Raw genomic sequence first — 16,515 nt, forward strand, 5'->3', positions numbered from 1 at the left:
TCCACCAGCGTGTCTGCGGAGCGGGCAGACGGGAGGGTCCTCGTGGGGGACCCGAGCCCGTCAGCCTCCGGGATCTCCTTGCCAGCCCCCTCGGCACAGATGGGGACACTGAGGCCAGAGAGAGCCCTGGCTGTACCTCATTCCCTGGAACGGAGCCTCCCTGAGCATCTGGCCTTTGTCTTCCAGATCCCGACTGGGCTTCCTACACCCTGGGGGTGTTCATCTGTCTGAGCTGCTCTGGGATCCACCGGAACATTCCCCAGGTCAGCAAGGTGAAGTCCATCCGTCTGGATGCCTGGGAGGAGGCCCAAGTGGAGGTATGGGTCTGCGAACAGGGGGTCGCGGCGGGTTGGGGGGAGACCCTGCAGTCCTGCTGCTCCCTGGGTTCCCTCGGCACGGCCCCCCAGCTCAGACACCCCAGAGGTGCTCCCGGCTGCTCACTGGGGCCAATGCTCTGGGGCAGTGGGTGGTGGTGGTGAGGGATACAGGGGTGAGGGCGGAGGGGTGAGAGGGAGGGGCTGGGGAGGCAGAGGGGAAGAGGGGTAAAGGCACAGGGTGGGGGAGGGGAGGGGGTAGAGGGTGGATGCGGTGGGAGGGATGGGGATGTGAAGGGGGATGGGTGGGGAGTGAGGGTGGGGGAGGGGGAGGGACTGGGGGGTTTGGGGACGGGGCAAACGGGGAGGGGGCGGCCTGCAGGAGTGAGACGTGTCCTGTGCCATTGGCCTCCAGGTCACCTGTCTACGGCGCACCACTTGGCGGCCCTCGGTGTGTTCACAGGCCGCTGTCACTAAGGTCACCTGTAGGACATTTCACCCTGAGAAAGGAGCCTGTGGCTCTAGCCGTCACTCGTCTGCTCTGCATCCCTGAAGATGTGCCCACTGTGGGCATTTCTGTGGAAGGCATCGGGCAGCGGGGGGCCTCGGGGTCCAGCTTCTTTCACCAAGCTCCCCGCGTCCAGGGTCGCCGGCGTGCTGGCTCATCTGGACTTCGCTCCTTTTATGAGGGGATGACGTCCACCGTGTGGACAGACCTTGTTTTGTCTGTGACGAGCCCCGGGAGGCTTCCCTGAGGCCGTGTGCACACAGGGAGCATGTGACTCAAGGGGGGACCCCCAGGTGGCCAGCCCTGAGGTGCCCCTGAACATGGGGTCCCTGTCCTCCCCGCGAATGCAGATTTATTCAACCCGATGCCTGGAGGTTCAGTGACCGCCGGGCAGGTGCTCCTGTGTCCCTGCAGGACCATAGGCAGCTCTAGGAAGCCTGTCCCTGCACGTGGGAGCTCAGGGTCCAAGGCCACGTGACTGCAGTCCCCACCCTAGTGGCTTCCCTGCCTCCCCCACAGGAGACCCTTTGCAGCATCCCTGAACACTGGCCCCTGGGTCCCTCCTCGGCTGTGTCCCTGTGGGGTCGTCATGTGGCATTTCTGGGTCTTGAAGGACACTGAGCACCTTGTGACATGCTTTAGAGTCTGTGGCTTTCTCTGCACGCCCTTGGCCCCTATGCTTTCTCGTGTTCTTCTATATTTGGGGATTTAACCCTTTGAGGTGGTTGTAGGAGACAGTGTTTCTGGGTCGTCTTTTGACTTTGCTCGTGCTGGGTTTTGCAGTGGAAACTTGTTGACTTTGATGCAGTCTCATCTGTTGGTCCTCTGTGGTTTTCAGGGTTCTAGGGTATTTCGATGGGCCTGTGCTCTCCCAGGCCGGTTTGACTCATCATGGCATCACTGAGGCGGAAGGCGTATGCCATGTACGATGGGGGCTTCACTACCCACCACGGCTGCACAGTCACCCCCACTGCCCGATCTAGGAAGATTTTCCCCCGACGAGTCCCCCAGCCCTGCCCCCTGCCCCCCACGACTGCCACCCGGCCCCCGCTGGAGCAGGAAGGTGTGCTTTCTGTCCTGTCGCTGCCCCCTGCTTGTGAAGCACCATGTGTCTGGGCTTCATCCACGGGGTGGCAGGTGTCCTAGCCACACGCCTTTCTGTCACACAGTAATTCCTGCTGTGTGGGCAGACCATGCTCGGCTGCTGTCCCCACTCACTGGCGGTGGCTGTATGGGTCCTCTGTTTTCCACTGCCGTGAATAATGCTGCTGGGAACTGCCCTGGGCCAGCTCGGCGTGGCATGGCTGTGTCTAGTAGGGATGAGCCAGCCTGCCTGGCACAGGGGTGTGGGCCCGCTGGCGCTGCAGGACGGCCCCGGTCCCCCCAGCCCTTCATGGGCTGATCTCCGACTCCAGCCTCCCTCACAGCTGCGGGTGGGCCCTGCTGTGGCCTTGACTTGGGTCTCGCAGGCAGTGAGCGGTGGGGAGCACCTCTTCCAATGCTTGTTGGCCATCTGTGTGTGTCCTTCGGAGATATAACCGTTCAGACCCTTTACCAGCTTTATTTTTTTTTAATATTTTTATTTATTTATTCAATAGAGACCACAAGTAGGCAGAGAGGCAGGCAGAGAGAGAGAGGGGGGAAGCGGGATCCCCGCTGTGCAGAGAGCCTGACATGGGGCTTGATCCCAAGACCCTGAGATCACAACCTGAGCTGAAGGCAGAGGCTTAACCCATTGAGCCACCCAGGCGCCCCCCTTTACCAGCTTTAAAACCAGGTCGTCTCTCTATTCTGGAGCTAGGAGCGTTTACGCAGGATCCTTTCTATGTTCTGGACTTGAGTCCCTCATTGGATCCAGTATTTGCAGATAGTTTTTCTCCTTCTGTGGGTTATCTGTTAACTTACCTTTTGAAAGAAAATGTTTGCAAAGCTAAGTGTGCCGTTTATGTACTCCAGGAGCTGTAGGCATGTGTTTGTTACTGAGCTGAGAGTCACATAAACCCACCATGTTAGTGAACAGCCCAGTGGCACTTACCATGTTCATGGGTGGGGCAACCCCCACCCACGTTTGGCTCCATGTATCCCCAGCACCCGCAAGGAGTGGCCCTCCGGCCCCGCGGCTGCCCGGCTGCATCCTGCGTCTGGGCAGATGCCCCTTCCAGCCACTGTGCGCCAAGACAGCCACGCACTGTGGCCTTCAGTGGCTGGCGTGTCCCATCTATTGTAATGTTTGCACGCCCTCAACAGCGTCCCTAGAAGCACAGAAGGTTTTAACTTTGATGAAGTTCCATTTTTTTTTTCTTTTGTTGTTTGTGCTTTTGAGATCACATCTAAGAAACCATTTCTTAATCCGAAGTCAGATTTCCTCCCGTATTTTTCTAAAACCATTTCTTAAAGTTATACCACGGTTTCCATCTACTACTTTCACTGTTTGATTTTGGAAATCATGTCTTTAATTCAGCTGAGCTTATGTGGCTGAAGGGTTGCGTCCAACAGCACTTTTTCTTTGCTGGTTTCCCCGTTTCCTCCCCCAACTGTCGATCAGCAAATGCGCCCCCCCCACCCCCATTGATCTGGACATGCATTAAATCCAGTGTCAAGTATTAGACCTTACTGGATCTGTTTCTGGACCTCTTCCTGGTGGCATTGATTCGGCTCTCCAGTCCGTAACAGGTCTTAGTATCTGGTAGGAAGAGTATTTGCAGAATTTTCTAGAACATTTTTGCTCGTTAATTATGAAATGAACTTTAGAATTATTGCTAGCTTTAAAAATTCTTCTTCTTCTTTTTTTGACAACTTCAAAAACAACATAGATCAACATCAGGAGGGAACGTGTCCCCCCCACCCCCCGCCTTCCGAGCGTGTCTCTGTGCAAGATCTCTGGGGCATCCCTTGGGGGCGCGGATGTTCTATCTCTGTGGAGACTTTGAGCATTTCTCACGAGACTGGCTCTTCCATATTTTGCCAAGATCTTGATTGAGGTTTTAAGATAGAAAAGCAACTGATTTTGAAATTCTAATTTGGTACCAGCCTTTTGCTGAAGTGACTTATTGTCGGTGATTTTTCCCAGTTGACCCACTTGGGTTGGCCATGATCACGAACTGATCATCCTCAGAGCTCAATGCCTTTAGAAGAAAGGCTTTCTCTTGGGGGTGGCGGTGTCAGGAAGGAGGCAGGATTGGAGCAGAAAGAGTTTCCTCTGCTTTCCTCATTTTTGAGGCCACCATGCGTCAGGCCCCGCTGGTCCCCTCCCTGCTCCCCGCACCAATCCATCCAGAAGCATCTGCTTCAACACACCTAGCACTGCCCCCAGGGCCTTTGCACCTGCTTCCCCCCCCCCACTTCCTGTGTAGTACCTGCTCCAGCTTCCTGACTCCTGCCACTCTGACTCCCCCTCAACCTTGGGGGAACACAGACCTTTCTTCCCCAGGCCAGTTTCCATCTCAGGGCCCTCACTGGGCCCATTACTCAAGGGCTGCCTATGGGGTGTGGGTCAGAGGAGTGGAGAGTGGGCCTTGCGTGAGGCAAGGGAGCTGCGTGGGCTGAGGGAGCAGCTCTGCAGCCCCGGGCGGTGTGAGGAGCACCCTGCCCACCCTGCCCAGAGCCCCTGGCAGAACTGCAGGTGCTGTCACTGAGGCCATTGCAAACTGCTTTCCCTGGGGCAGGAGGGCCCTGGGGTCGGCTGGCCCCTGCCCTGGGCCTGGGCTCTGGGCGCACTGACCCCATCCTCCCTCTGCAGTTCATGGCCTCCCACGGAAATGACGCTGCGAGGGACAAGTACGAGTCCAAAGTGCCTCCCTTCTACTACCGGCCTACGTCTTCCGACTGTCAGTAAGTCATGGGGGGTCTCTCTGGGGCTGGTGTCAGAAGGACGCACCGGGAGGGGCAGTGGCTGCCGCCTGGGAGCTGGGGAGGGCGACCAGGTCCCCAGAGCCTGCCACCCCGGCCCTCCCTTTGGGTCTCAGCCTGGGTCTCCAGGGGCCTCGTGTGCCCCCAGGGGGTCAGAGGAGGACACTGAGCAGCTCAGGGTGGTGCCCAGCCCTGTCCAGGTGCCCCTTCTCCCAGTACTTCTCGACCTCCCGGAATCCCCTCCCTCCCTGGGGGCCACCCCCCAGCACAGGTCCTGCCCCTTGGGCCTTCCCCAAAGCCCCCGACTGCCCTGTGTCTCCTGGCCGGAGTCCCTGGGGGCTCAGCCACGGCTTGGAGATTAATGGCCCTTTTTGGACAAGGGTGCTTCCAGGGCCCAAAGGGGTTGAGTGAGTTTTCTGGGGTGACACAGAGGCCAGCAGACAAGCTGGTGAGAACCTGGGATGTGGGCTGAACACTGGGCACTCCCTGCTCCTGTCCACCTGCCTGGGGGCGGGTTTCTCCTTGGAAAGGAGGGTGAGGACCTGGCCCACCTGCCTACAGGGCCGGGGAGATGCTGCTCCTGGCTGCAGGGTCTCTGGAGACAGGACACCTTGCAGGAGGCTCCCATCCTGAGCCTCCCCCTGCCACCAGCCACGCCTGGACTCAGGGGAAAATTGGAGCCTGAGGCCCCGCCTGGCCTTCTTGTTCTGAATCAGTGAGGCTGGGCAACTATTTCTGCAGCCTGATTTCATCACCTCGGCCACAGGCTGTGCTCTGCGGTCTGCCTATCTGCATGCGTGCTCTGTATCTCCCTTTGGAGTGGGTGACAAGGGACAGCCTGACCCCAGGCCGCGTCCCGGCCACGACGCCCGGCAGGTGCCTCTGTGTCCTGGTCCCTGAGACGAGCTCGCAGAATCTGTCGCTGCGCTGTGTCCGGGTAACTGGGCAGCCTGGGAGGGAGCAAGTGGACCCTGGGCAGTCCTTGCCTTCCAGAAGCCTCCACGAGGTGAAGGCTTGCGGGAGCTGAGCCTGCCACTGTCCTCATGCTCAGTAGGCGCTTAGGTGTGCCCAGGCCAAGCTCCCGAGGCCCAGGAGGACGCAGATGCCTACAGGGCTGGGGTCCAAGCCCCTTGCAGGAAGTGCTAATTGATTGGGCAGCGGCGAGGCCGGTACGTGGCAGCCGACACTCCGAGCTCAGTGCGGGGTGCCCTGCGTGGTGGGAGGTGTCATTTGAATCCCTCTGTGCAGCACCCCCAGAAGGGCACTGTTGGAACAGGGGTCTGCCGCGGGCTCCAGGGAGGCCCCCTGGGGGTCCTGAGGACAGAACCATGGGATGTGTGCCCTCCCCCCACCTCCCATCTGGGGCTTGGAGCCCACGGGCGAGAAGGCTGGGGGACAAGGTCATGTTCGTGTCAGACAGTGACTCAGAGAGAGGCGGGGCCCTGGGCCCCCTTCCTGTGTTCGCCCACTGCCCTCGGGTTCAGCTCTGGTGTCGCGGGAAGAAGGTCAGCAGGGCGCCTCTCGGTTTTGCTTCTGTGGCGAGCCTGGCCCCCCTGCTTCCCTTGCAGGGGCCTGGGGGAAGCCTGGAGCCCTCGGCGGGCAGGACTCCCAGCTGGACGGGCCTCTGTGCCCGCTTCCTGGGGCCGGGGGGACGAGAGCCTAGCTAGGTCGGCTCGCACAACAGAAGTGCACTGTCTCACCTCCTGGGGGCCAGTGGTCCAGGTGTGCGGGGCTCTAAGCCCAGGAGGGGCCTCAGCCGACGCGCCCCACTTGGCCGTCCCATGTCTGCCCAGACCCTCTCTCTGGGGTCGCCCCCATTATCTGGCCTGACACACTGCAACTCACCAATCCACAACCGTCTTCCTTCCAAACGGACCCATCTGTAAGGGGCTGGGGGTTAGAACGCCAACATATTTTTGAGATTGGTGGATGCAGTTCAACCCATAACGGCCTCAGAAATCCGGCAGATGAAATGATAGGTCTGGGTTCGCCTTGGAGTGTTCAGAGGGCGTGGGCGTGGGTGGGGCACGGCGGGCGGGGCACGGCGGGCGGGCCGTGGGCTCACCACTTGGGGAGGGTGTATGGTCCGTTTCCCTGCGGAAAGGAAAGACACTAGCGGGGTGAGCTATCCACCCTGTGGAAGGGGAGACCGAGGCGCCAAGGGCAGTGACCTCCCCAGGAGGGAAGGCCCAGGCCTGGGACTTTGGGCAGAGTGTCCTGGAGCATGGGACTCAGAGGCTGATGGAACCGGGGGCAGGAGGGCGGTCAGGAATGGCGGTCAGACGCCCGCACCAGACACCATAGCCAGTAAACAGCCACGTTTTTGTAGGGATCCTGCTGCAGCTTCGGGGGGTCGGGGGATGGAAGGGTCTGCTGCCTGCCTTGCTCTGGGGGCACCCCCAACAAGCTGTGTGAATGTGGGAGGTGGGCTCTGGGGGTCGGAGCAGGGTAACTCCACGGTGGGGCAGGCTTGGGGACCACTACACACCAGGGCGGTGGTCACCCCACTGAGCTGGCCGCCCTCTGCCCTCCCAGCTCCAGGCGACCTGTTCAGCCCACATCCCAGCTCCGCAGTTGCTCTGGGTTCAGGGGACCCATGCTGACCCCAAGACCCTGGTGTCTTGGGGGAGGCAGTGAAGGCTGTTCCCCCTAAGTTCCCAAGAGCACAGGGTTGGTCTCAGGTTCAAGAGCAGCGTCCGCCGGGGCTCTGGGGCTCCCTTGTCATGAGGTTTGGTGGAGAGTGGGAACCCCCTTCGATGCTGGTTTTCCCTGGTGGAGGAGGCGGGGCCGGATGGCTTCAGGGGGTCACCCTGGCCATGTCGGGGCCCCTGGTGACTGAGAGGTTTGGGATCTGTGTGCCGAGCAGGGTGGGGACTCCCCGCTGGTGGCTGCTGCCCAGGCTCTCTCCTACTGTGGCTGAGAGCCTCTGTGCCAGGCTCGGGTGGGGCCTTGGGGGCTGGCGTCCATGCAGAGGCACTGGCCTGGGCCCTATGGATGCCCTCCATGACAGGGTGTAGACAAGGCCACGGAAGGGCCGTTAGCTGTCTGTATCCCAATGACATGCCAGGACTTGGCTCGCACACGTGTTAGAGCAGCTGGGCATGTGGGTCCTGTGTTACAGAGAAGCAGGTGTGGGAGGGAAGCTCCCTCCCCGGGGTCCTGTCAACAGGCAGGTCAGGTCTGAACCGCAGGACCTATGAAGGGCCCTCCTCTGGGACCAGGGTCTTTGCAGATGAATTAAAGGGCCCGGAATGAGGGCATGTGGGTTCCAGGCAGCAGAGCTGCGAGGGCGAGGGTCCTCAGAAGAGGAGGGAGGGGTGCTGGGACCCAGGGAGGGTCTGCGCAGAGATGGGCAGAGACCGAGGACCCCAGAGGAGGGCCTGGTTCTGCACCTGACCTGGGGCCTGGGGACCCAGAAGATGGTAAATCCCAGGAGAGGGGCTCAGGAGGCGGCTTTCAGAGGCCCCTGTGAGTGCCGGTTGCGGGTGGCCCCGGGACCATGTGCACGCCCACAGAGCTGGGCCCCCAGAGCCTGGTTTGGCCGCATGGGCCCCGCATGAGGCCTGAGGTGGCCTGTGTGCTGCATTCTGTGTGCCTGCCTGGGCTGGGTTGCGGGCCGGGCTGGGGTCCCAGACACACCTGGGTCCAGAGCCAAAGGACCCCTGAGGGCTTGAGCGCTCTGTCGTGATGCCTGCCAAGCTGACATGACTGGGATGTAGGAACGACTGCCAAGGCCGCTGTCTGGGGACAGGAGGGGTTGGCACCGCTGTGAGAGTTGGAAGATGGGGGCCCGGGGGCTGCCGGTGGTGCTGAGCTGGGGATCAGTGAGGGGCTCATCAGCACCGGAAGAGCCAAGGCAGGGGGGCCACGGAGGGCTCTGAGCGGCTCCAGAGAGCAGACCATGGGGGTGGCCCGGGTCAGGGTGGCGGCAGGGACAGGAGGCCGAGCCGAGCCCTGAGGTCTGCCGAGGTACAGGGTGTAGAGCGTGAGGAGCTGGAGCCCAGGGGTCCATGGCGGGGGCGGGGGGGGGGGTGCAGGGCAGGGCACAGCAGCCGTCCTCTGCAGCCACTGTATCCTACCTGAGGGGTACACCTGAGGGAGGCCTGGGGCGGGGATGGCAGGGGACTGAGCTGCGGGAAGACATGGGCACGATGGGCAAGTGCCACAGCGAGGGTGAACCGCAGACGCCACTCTGTGCGCCAGCTGGTCACAGAAGGCCACACCTGCGGCCACACAGCCCCGCCCACACAGCAGGGGCCTGTGTCCTCTCTGGGGTGTTGGCGGGACCACCTTGGGAGGGACTGTGAAGCTCTTTATTTGACGCCTTCCTTGACTTCCTTCCTTGCTCATATGTGAATTAGGACTTTTTAATATTTTTTTTTAGCAGTCTCTACACCCAGCATGGGGCTTGAACTTCCAACCCGGAGATCAAGAGCCGCTCACAGCAGCGACTGAGCCCCCAGGCGCCCCTAGAGCTGCTGTGTTTTCAAAGATTTATCTGTTTACTTTAGCATGTGAGCAAGGGAAGGGCAGAGAGAGCAGCTCATGCAGACTCCCTGCTGAGCGAGAGCCCCACGCAGGCCTCGGTCCTGAGATCCTGAGATCGTGTCCTGAGCTGAAATCGAGTCAGATGCCCAACTGACTGAGCCCCCTAGGCACCCCAACTGACTTGTTTTTAAGGAGAGGTTTTAGTAGTAAAACTATTTGATTGGCAGACAATTTTAAACGTGAAAGCTGGCAGCCCTTTAGCTCCCCTTTCCGAAAGTGGTGGACACGCATGTTGCCCACGGGGCACCGGCAGCCTCCAGGAGCCCTGAGGTCCAGCCCAGCATAACGCTCTCTCTCCTCCCAGACTCCTGCGCGAGCAATGGATCCGGGCCAAGTACGAGCGACAAGAATTCACCCACCCGGACAAGCAGGAGCCCTACTCCGCAGGTGAGGCCCGCACTCTGTGCCCCCCTGGTCTCCGTGCCTCTCCCTCTGGCCCTGCCTGTCTGTCCCTGTGCCTGGGTCTCTGTCTCTGCCTGTCCTTCTGTCTCTGTTTCTGTGTATCTCTCTATCCTTGTCTCTCTTTCTCTGTTCCTGTCTCTTTGTGTCTCTGTATTTCTGTTCCTCTCTTGTCCTCTGTCCCTGTCTTTGTCTGTGTTTCTGTCCCTGTGTCTCTCTCTGTTCCTCTCTGTGTCTCTGTCCCTGTCTCTTTCTCTGTCTCCATTCCTCTTTCCCTGTCCCTTTGTCCCTGTCTGTCCCTGTGTCTCTGCCTCTCTGTCCCTGTCTGTCTGTCCCTCGGTGTTGGTCTCTGTACTCCTCCTCCCCGGTCCTGGCACTGCCAGATTCATGTCAAATCTGAAGGATGGGCTAATTGGTCTGGGCCCATGTCTGGTCCTTCCGACACCAAGCTGGGTGGCCTGGTGCTCAGGTCCCACAGCCCTCAGCAGCCCAGCTCAGATGGGGCAGGTGCCGTGGGGATGGCAGGGCTGCACTGGGCACCCTGGCTGGTTGGGGAGGTGGCCCTGTGCTGGGCTGTGTGCAGGGGGAGCAGTTGCTGGTGGGAGGGCCTGGGCCCAGGTGGTACTGAGTGGCTGCGCCATGGGGCCCAGTCACGGAGGCTGGGAGGTGGGATATGGGCCTGCCTCTGGGTCCTGGAGCTGCCCTCTGGGGAGGAAGCAGGGTCTGGGTTCCAGAAGTAGGGGGTGCACACAGGGCAGCAGCAGCACCGACAGACCTCTCCCCTGCATGATTGGGTCCATTCCAGGTGCGAGGGCCTGTGAGGGCCAGGTGTCCCCCTCAGCCTCCTGCCCCCGGAGCTCTGGAGGTGGTATTGACCCCCTGACGAGCTGGGGTCCTTCCTGCCTTCCTGTCCTGGGTCCCCCAGTAGAAGGCATTCCTCTAAGCTCCTGGTGCCATCAGCCACTGTTCCTCTCAGGCAGCGGTGAGACGTCGGGCTGGGGACAGAGGGGACGGCAGGAGGGACATGGGGTAGGCCCTGAGCCAGGGGCTCGGAGCCGTGGCTTTTCCGTCAGCCCCTCCAGCCCTCCGGGGCTCCATCCCACCTGCTTCCAGCCAGGTCTGCCGCAGCCGCCATCCTGGGGGAGGGGCCCGCTGGCCCCAAACGGCTGCCCGTGGCAGAAGCCTCCCTGGTGCCTCCCCATGTGCCCTCCTGGGGCCCCACGCCCCACAGCCTCTGAGGCCTGGCCAGCCAGGTGCCTCTAGACCCAAAGCCCGTGCAGCCCAGGGGTGGCAGGGGGCAGGCCCCCCGCCCCACGGAGCTCCCTGCCGCCAACCCCAGTCTGGCGGAGGGGAGGAGCAGGGGCACCGGGGACACCCCCGAGGCTCCCTGACCCTGCGGAAGCACCAGGGGATTCCTGTGGGCTCTTGCTACTGTCAGAGCCCTGTCCCAGGCAGGGGCCGGACATGCCCACCTGGCCCCTCCCACGAGGAGGAAGGGGGCGGGTCTCAGGAATGGCTCCGGCCCTGGGAGCCACGTGAGGCCCACGGCTTGGAGAGGCCGCGGGGACCTGCAGGGGGCACGGTGGGCGTGGGCCGTGCCACCCACAGCTTGTCCCGCTGGGCCTCCCGCGAGCAAGGGCTCTAGGCACCAAAGCTGGATGTGAGGGCAACAAGACGGGTCACAGAGGAAAGGCTGTGAGCTCTGCCTGTGGCAGGCGTGGGCCAGGGAGGGAGGAGGGCTCAGCCCTTCTGACAGCAGAGGGGGGTCCACTGTCCGAGCAAGAAATGGGGGGAGGGGGCCATCAGCGGGCGAAGGCCCCAGCGGGACAGGTGTGGTCTGGACCACGCCAGGCACCAAAATCCGAGGAAGCTGTGGGGGTGGGGGGGAGGGCACACGAAACATGCTTATCGGGAAGTATCTTCCCCTGGACGTGCCCTGGGCTGGAGGAAAGGGCCCGGCTGGCCGAGAGCTGCCGGACCCGCCTCCCCTCGTCTGGACGGGGCGCCGGTGCCCGGACTGTAGCGTTCCTGCCCAAGACGCACAGCTTCGCCTTGGCCTTGAGGAGACGCCACACAGACCCCACTGGAGGAACCCTGAGCAGAGTGACTGACCAGCAGTCCTCAGGAACGTCAAGGTTGAGAAGCGTCCGGCGTGTGTGCTCAGAGGCGTGCATCGTGGGGCAGACGGGAGTGGGAGTAGTAGTGTCATCCGGGGTGACCGCTGGGCTTGGGGCCCTGCCATGGCTTCTCTCAGGTCGTGTGCATCAGAGCGCTGACAGGCCAGGCATCAGCTGGTGTCAGGGAGTGAGGGCCATGGGGAGGCTGCAGGGCCCGGGGCTCCAGGGGGCACCAGGCTGGTGCACCCCGCCCTCGGCCAAGGTCACGGGTGTGTGGAGAGAAGGGCCCCCGCCCTGGCCCAGCTCACAGGGGTGACCCTGGAGACAGCTGCTCCTGGCTCCCTCCCCACACTGCCCCGCCTTGATCCACAGCCTCAGTGGCCGCCTTTCACAGACCAGACAATGCCCCCTGTTGTCCCGAGGGCCAGGCCGCCTAGGCCGCCCCCAGTCACCAACAGACACAGCACTTCCTGGTGAGGTTTCGGACCCCCTCCCCCTGCCTCCTGTCTGTGCAAAGCCGGGCTGGTCCCAGAGCTGCCGCCCTGCCCCGCCTTTGTCCTGAGTTTCCCTGAGGTGGGGTGGTGGGGGTGGACAGAGAGCCCCAGAGGGCTGCGGGGCCAGGGCTCCCTGAGGGACAGAGCCCGCCCCCCCGTGCCTCAGTTTCCCCTTCGGGGTCGTCGTTGGAAACACTGACGTCAGGTGTGGGGTGCCCGGCATCCCTGGGATGGCCAGGGCAGGCCTAGTCAAGGGAAGGCGCTGTGGGGTTCAGCCAGATGTGCTTCCCCGCCCTCCCACTGCTGGATTTGCTGTTGGCCACTTCCTGGCAGCATCTTCTGCGTGGGGACCGGGTTTGGGGCACATGGACTTGGCCATGCAGGAGGTTGTGCTGGGCTCTCGGGTCAGCCTCTCAGGGAACAGAACCTATAGGCCTGAAACCAGGTTCTGGTGCTTCTGGGAAGGTGATCAAGGTGGGCCTCAGTTTCCCTGGTGTCTCCCCAGGTCCTGGCTCTGTGCCCAGAGGACACCTTTTAACCGGCATCCCCTGGCAGAGGCCGCATGGCATGGGTGCCTGTCTCTTGCCCTGGGAGGGCAACCCGCGGTGTGAGCCACCCAGGGAGCCCTCCTGCCCCTCAGAGCAAGGCCACGTGAACATGGGTTTCTGGGTCGTGTGTGAAGCACGTGGCGGTTCCTCGTTGATTGAGACGGGGTCTCGAAGTGACCCCACCGTCCTGCAGGGCCTCCGGCGAAGGGAGCGCCGTGCCTGTGCGTGTGCCTGCGCCTGGGGCGGGCTGTTTCATGGCAGGGTTTGGCCATTTCTGGGGGAACAGTGGCCTCCGTTCCCCACGGACAGTGCTGAGGTTCCTTGTGCTTCCTCCAGGTGCTCCTCAGGCAGGCTTCCAGGAGGAGGCAGCCGGGGAGGCCCCAGGGAGCAGGGCAGCCCTCCCAGCTCCCAAGCAGGTGCGCCTGGCACGCGGTGGGTGCTGGCTTGGGGTAGGGCCCAGCATGTAGTAGGCGTGGGCATACCGTAGGTGCTCAGTGAATGCGGAGTGAAGCATCTGACCTCTGCCCCGGACTGGCCGCTCCTTTGGGAGGAAAGGAAATGGCCCAGCTGCAGGCCTACGCTTCAGGAGGCACCGCTGGGTCCTCTCCAGTGCGGGCTGCTGGGGGAGATCCCTCTGGCAGGGGTGCGGTTGGCAGGGGCGTGCGGGAGGGGGGCAGCACAAAGACCCTGAGTCTGCGTAGACGACAGCATGGAGCCCTAGAGTCCGCAGGGGCCCCCCAGTGTGACAGGCAGGCCGCTGGCTCGGGCGGAGGGCCAAACGGGTGTCCCTTGGATGGGGCCAAGTCAGGGACCCTGGCCAGCGCCTTTCTGAAAATATTGCTGCCACTGTCGCGGTGCCTGAAATTAGGCCTCCTGGCGGCTGGCTGGTGGGCAGCACACGGCCCAGGAGCCAGACAGACTTGGGGCCAGAACTTCCCTCCACCCGAGGCTTCCAGCCCAGCCTGTGCCAGTGGGAGTGTGGGGTGGCCGGCTGTGCTGTGTCCCCACCCCCGGGCCACTGCCTGTCAGGGCCTGAGACACTGCTGCCACCTGCTGGGCCCGGCAGGCAAGGCAGGCAGCAGGGGTGAGGGTGGCTGGGCAAGGGGGCCTGCGGGCCAGGAGTCCCAGCCAGTGCCGAAGGTCAGTGCTGGCTAGCAAGGTGACCTTGGACCAGGACCTCGCATCTCTGTGCCTCAGTTTCCCTCCTGTACAAGGAGGATGCTGACTTGGAAGTCCTTCTGGGGCCACCAGGGCTCATGTGCTTGGCCAGGGCCTCGCCCTGGGCACCGTTCAGAGGTGCTGGCGGGCCCCCCCTTGCAGGTGTCAGGGCTCCGGCAGCTGTGCAGAAGCTGCCCGTGAGCCCTCCCCTGTGTCCATGGCGAGGCCGACCTGCAGGCCAGCGGACTTGGGCTTCAGCCTGGGCGACTGCTCATATGCTCGTTCAGGGTAGGCCCCATGTGGGCCTGAGGACCTGGTGGTGGCCCTGCTCCCTGTGCACAGAGCGGGGCTGTGCCTGCTGCTGCTGCTGTACGCAGGGGGCCCAGGGGGCCAGGCTCCTCAGCATTGGGAGGGGACAGGCCCCATCTGGTGCTGTCCCACGATAGACTGAGAGGCACCAGCTGCCCCCTCCCCGATGCCAGGCTGCCGCCTCTTTATGGCCGCATGTCTCCGAAACAGAGAAAATAGCTCCTTGTGTCTGTGGGGTCAGGGAGGGGCTGCCGGGCTGCAGGGGCGGGGCATGGATCAGGGCCTCGAGGGGGCGTCCGGCACGTGAGCTGGCTGCGGCTGTCAGTCTGGGCTCTGCCTCGGCCGCACAGCCTGCACCAGCACGGACCGCCCGTCAGGCCTAGTCTTCTCCTCCCATCGTGGGCTGGCCTCGGTGGGCGCCGCACAGCGCTGGGAGCCCCTGCTGCCGTGGGACGGGTTCCCTGGGGTGGGGGGTGCCCTGAAACCCAGGTATGACTGCTGGGTGGTCTGTATGGGAACCACAGACCCCGCCTGTGACCTGCGAGGCCCCGAGGAACACACCCAAGGAATGTGGGTGTCCCCAGAGCTTTGATCCTGGTGGGCATGTTTGAGCTCGGAGTGCGGCAGCGGCCTCTCCCGCCGCAGCCCTGTGGAGGGACAGTGTGGGGACACACAGGTCAAGCTCCTTGGGCCAAGGTACTGGAATGGGTGTCACCGACAGGAGCGTGATGGGAAGTCACGGTGGCACGGCAGCAGTAATCCCTTCTGACGGCTGCAGGAACAGCAGGCCACAACCTGCAGCCTGACTGGTGCATCTGAGCTCGGAGCCCCACAGAGTCAGGGGCTGGAGTGGAGGGCTGGGCAGGGCCGGCTGCTCCCCACACATCTGGTTTCCATGCTCCCTTCTCCTTCCCCCTTCCCAGTGCGAGGACCCCTGCCTGGGATGGCCTTGGCCCTCCACCCCCGGACAGTTCAGGACCCTTGCCTGTCCCCAGACATATGCGAGTCCTATCCCTGTGCTGCCCTGAGGACTTGGCTGTGGGCACCTTAGTCTGCTCTGCACCCACCCTGGCTGGCCACACAGGTGCACCTCACACGTTCACCGTGGGCCTGCACACAGGGCAGCACACCGCTTCCCGTCCCGTATTTGTTATGGGATGTCTCCAGAAAGAAAGAAGACACCCCAAGCGGCGGGGGGCAGCTGTTGGAGCAGGGGTGGCCTCGGGTCCCAGCGCCGTGAACGTGTCGGGCCTGCGCCCACCAGGCTTCGCAGCCCTGAGGCCGACGGGTCCCCGGGCCAGCAGTCTGGCCCGCTGGCTGGAGCCCTCCCGCCCACACCCTCTGTGTGGGTCAGGACAACAGCCTCCACTCTGGTCCACTCTGACCCTCTGACCCACGCCTGGTCTCTCCCCAGGATACCGAGAAGGCTTTCTCTGGAAGCGGGGCCGGGACAACGGGCAGTTTTTAAGCCGGAAGTTTGTGCTGACGGAACGGGAAGGCTCGCTGAAGTATTTCAACAGAAATGATGTGAGCGCAGCACAGGGCCTGAGTGGCTGAATGTTGTCCCCAGCTGCCCTCAAGCAACGCCTGGCCTAGAGTGGCTGCCCCCTCCCGTGGGGACACCTGTCTGTCCACCCCTTGGCCACAGTTGCTCCCTGGGGCCAGGTTTGGTTTGGTACTGCTGGGACTCCCGGGCCTGAGAGGGTCATCCAGGCAGTGAGGGGGAAAGGGCAGGTGGGCTCCGAAGGCCGTGACTGGCCCGGCCCTGCCCCCCACAGACCAGCTCCAGGTCAGGACATCCCCAGTGACAGAGGCAGAGGGCATCCGCAGGGCAGTCCGCCCGTGGAGAGGAGAGCCGGGCTGGCAGGACAGGAGGGGGTGGGGCGCCACACCAGACAGGAGTGGTGTGCCGAAGGGGAGAGGAGCAGTCTGCCTAGGAGTGGAACATCCCCCTTCCTCGTCCCCGGGGAGGGCGATGCTGTTACCCTAGACCTATAGATCAGGAAGCCAGGCCCAGAGACGGTAAGTAACTTCCCCAAAGCCACACAGCACTGCCGGCACCCACAGGCCCACCTGTGGCTAAGGCACGGCCTTGCTTCCAGGCCAAGGAGCCCAAGGCTATCATGAAGATCGAGCATCTGAACGCCACCTTCCAGCCCGCCAAGATCGGCCACCCCCACGGCTTGCAGGTCACCTACCTGAAGGACAACAGTACCCGTAACATCTTTGTCTACCACGAGGACGGGAAGGTGGGTGCCCGGGCTGGTTGGT

At 62.8% G+C, this 16,515-nt stretch overlaps 1 protein-coding gene across 1 annotated transcript in view; it reads left to right on the forward strand.

The window, feature by feature from the left end:
* ADAP1 (ArfGAP with dual PH domains 1) overlaps nt 1-16,515 on the forward strand; it is a 49,056-nt gene that overhangs the window by 25,118 nt on the left and 7,423 nt on the right. Inside the window, exons 2-6 of the mRNA XM_004776317.2 lie at nt 187-317; nt 4,562-4,653; nt 9,524-9,606; nt 15,659-15,771; nt 16,347-16,493. Of these exons, the coding sequence (XP_004776374.1) occupies nt 187-317; nt 4,562-4,653; nt 9,524-9,606; nt 15,659-15,771; nt 16,347-16,493 (566 nt within the window). The remainder of the gene's footprint in view (nt 1-186; nt 318-4,561; nt 4,654-9,523; nt 9,607-15,658; nt 15,772-16,346; nt 16,494-16,515) is intronic.

The sequence above is a fragment of the Mustela putorius genome, unplaced genomic scaffold (assembly GCF_011764305.1).
Source record: "Mustela putorius furo isolate JIRA1106 unplaced genomic scaffold, ASM1176430v1.1 tig00000139_pilon_pilon_pilon, whole genome shotgun sequence".
In the NCBI taxonomy this organism is placed as follows: Eukaryota; Metazoa; Chordata; class Mammalia; order Carnivora; family Mustelidae; genus Mustela; species Mustela putorius.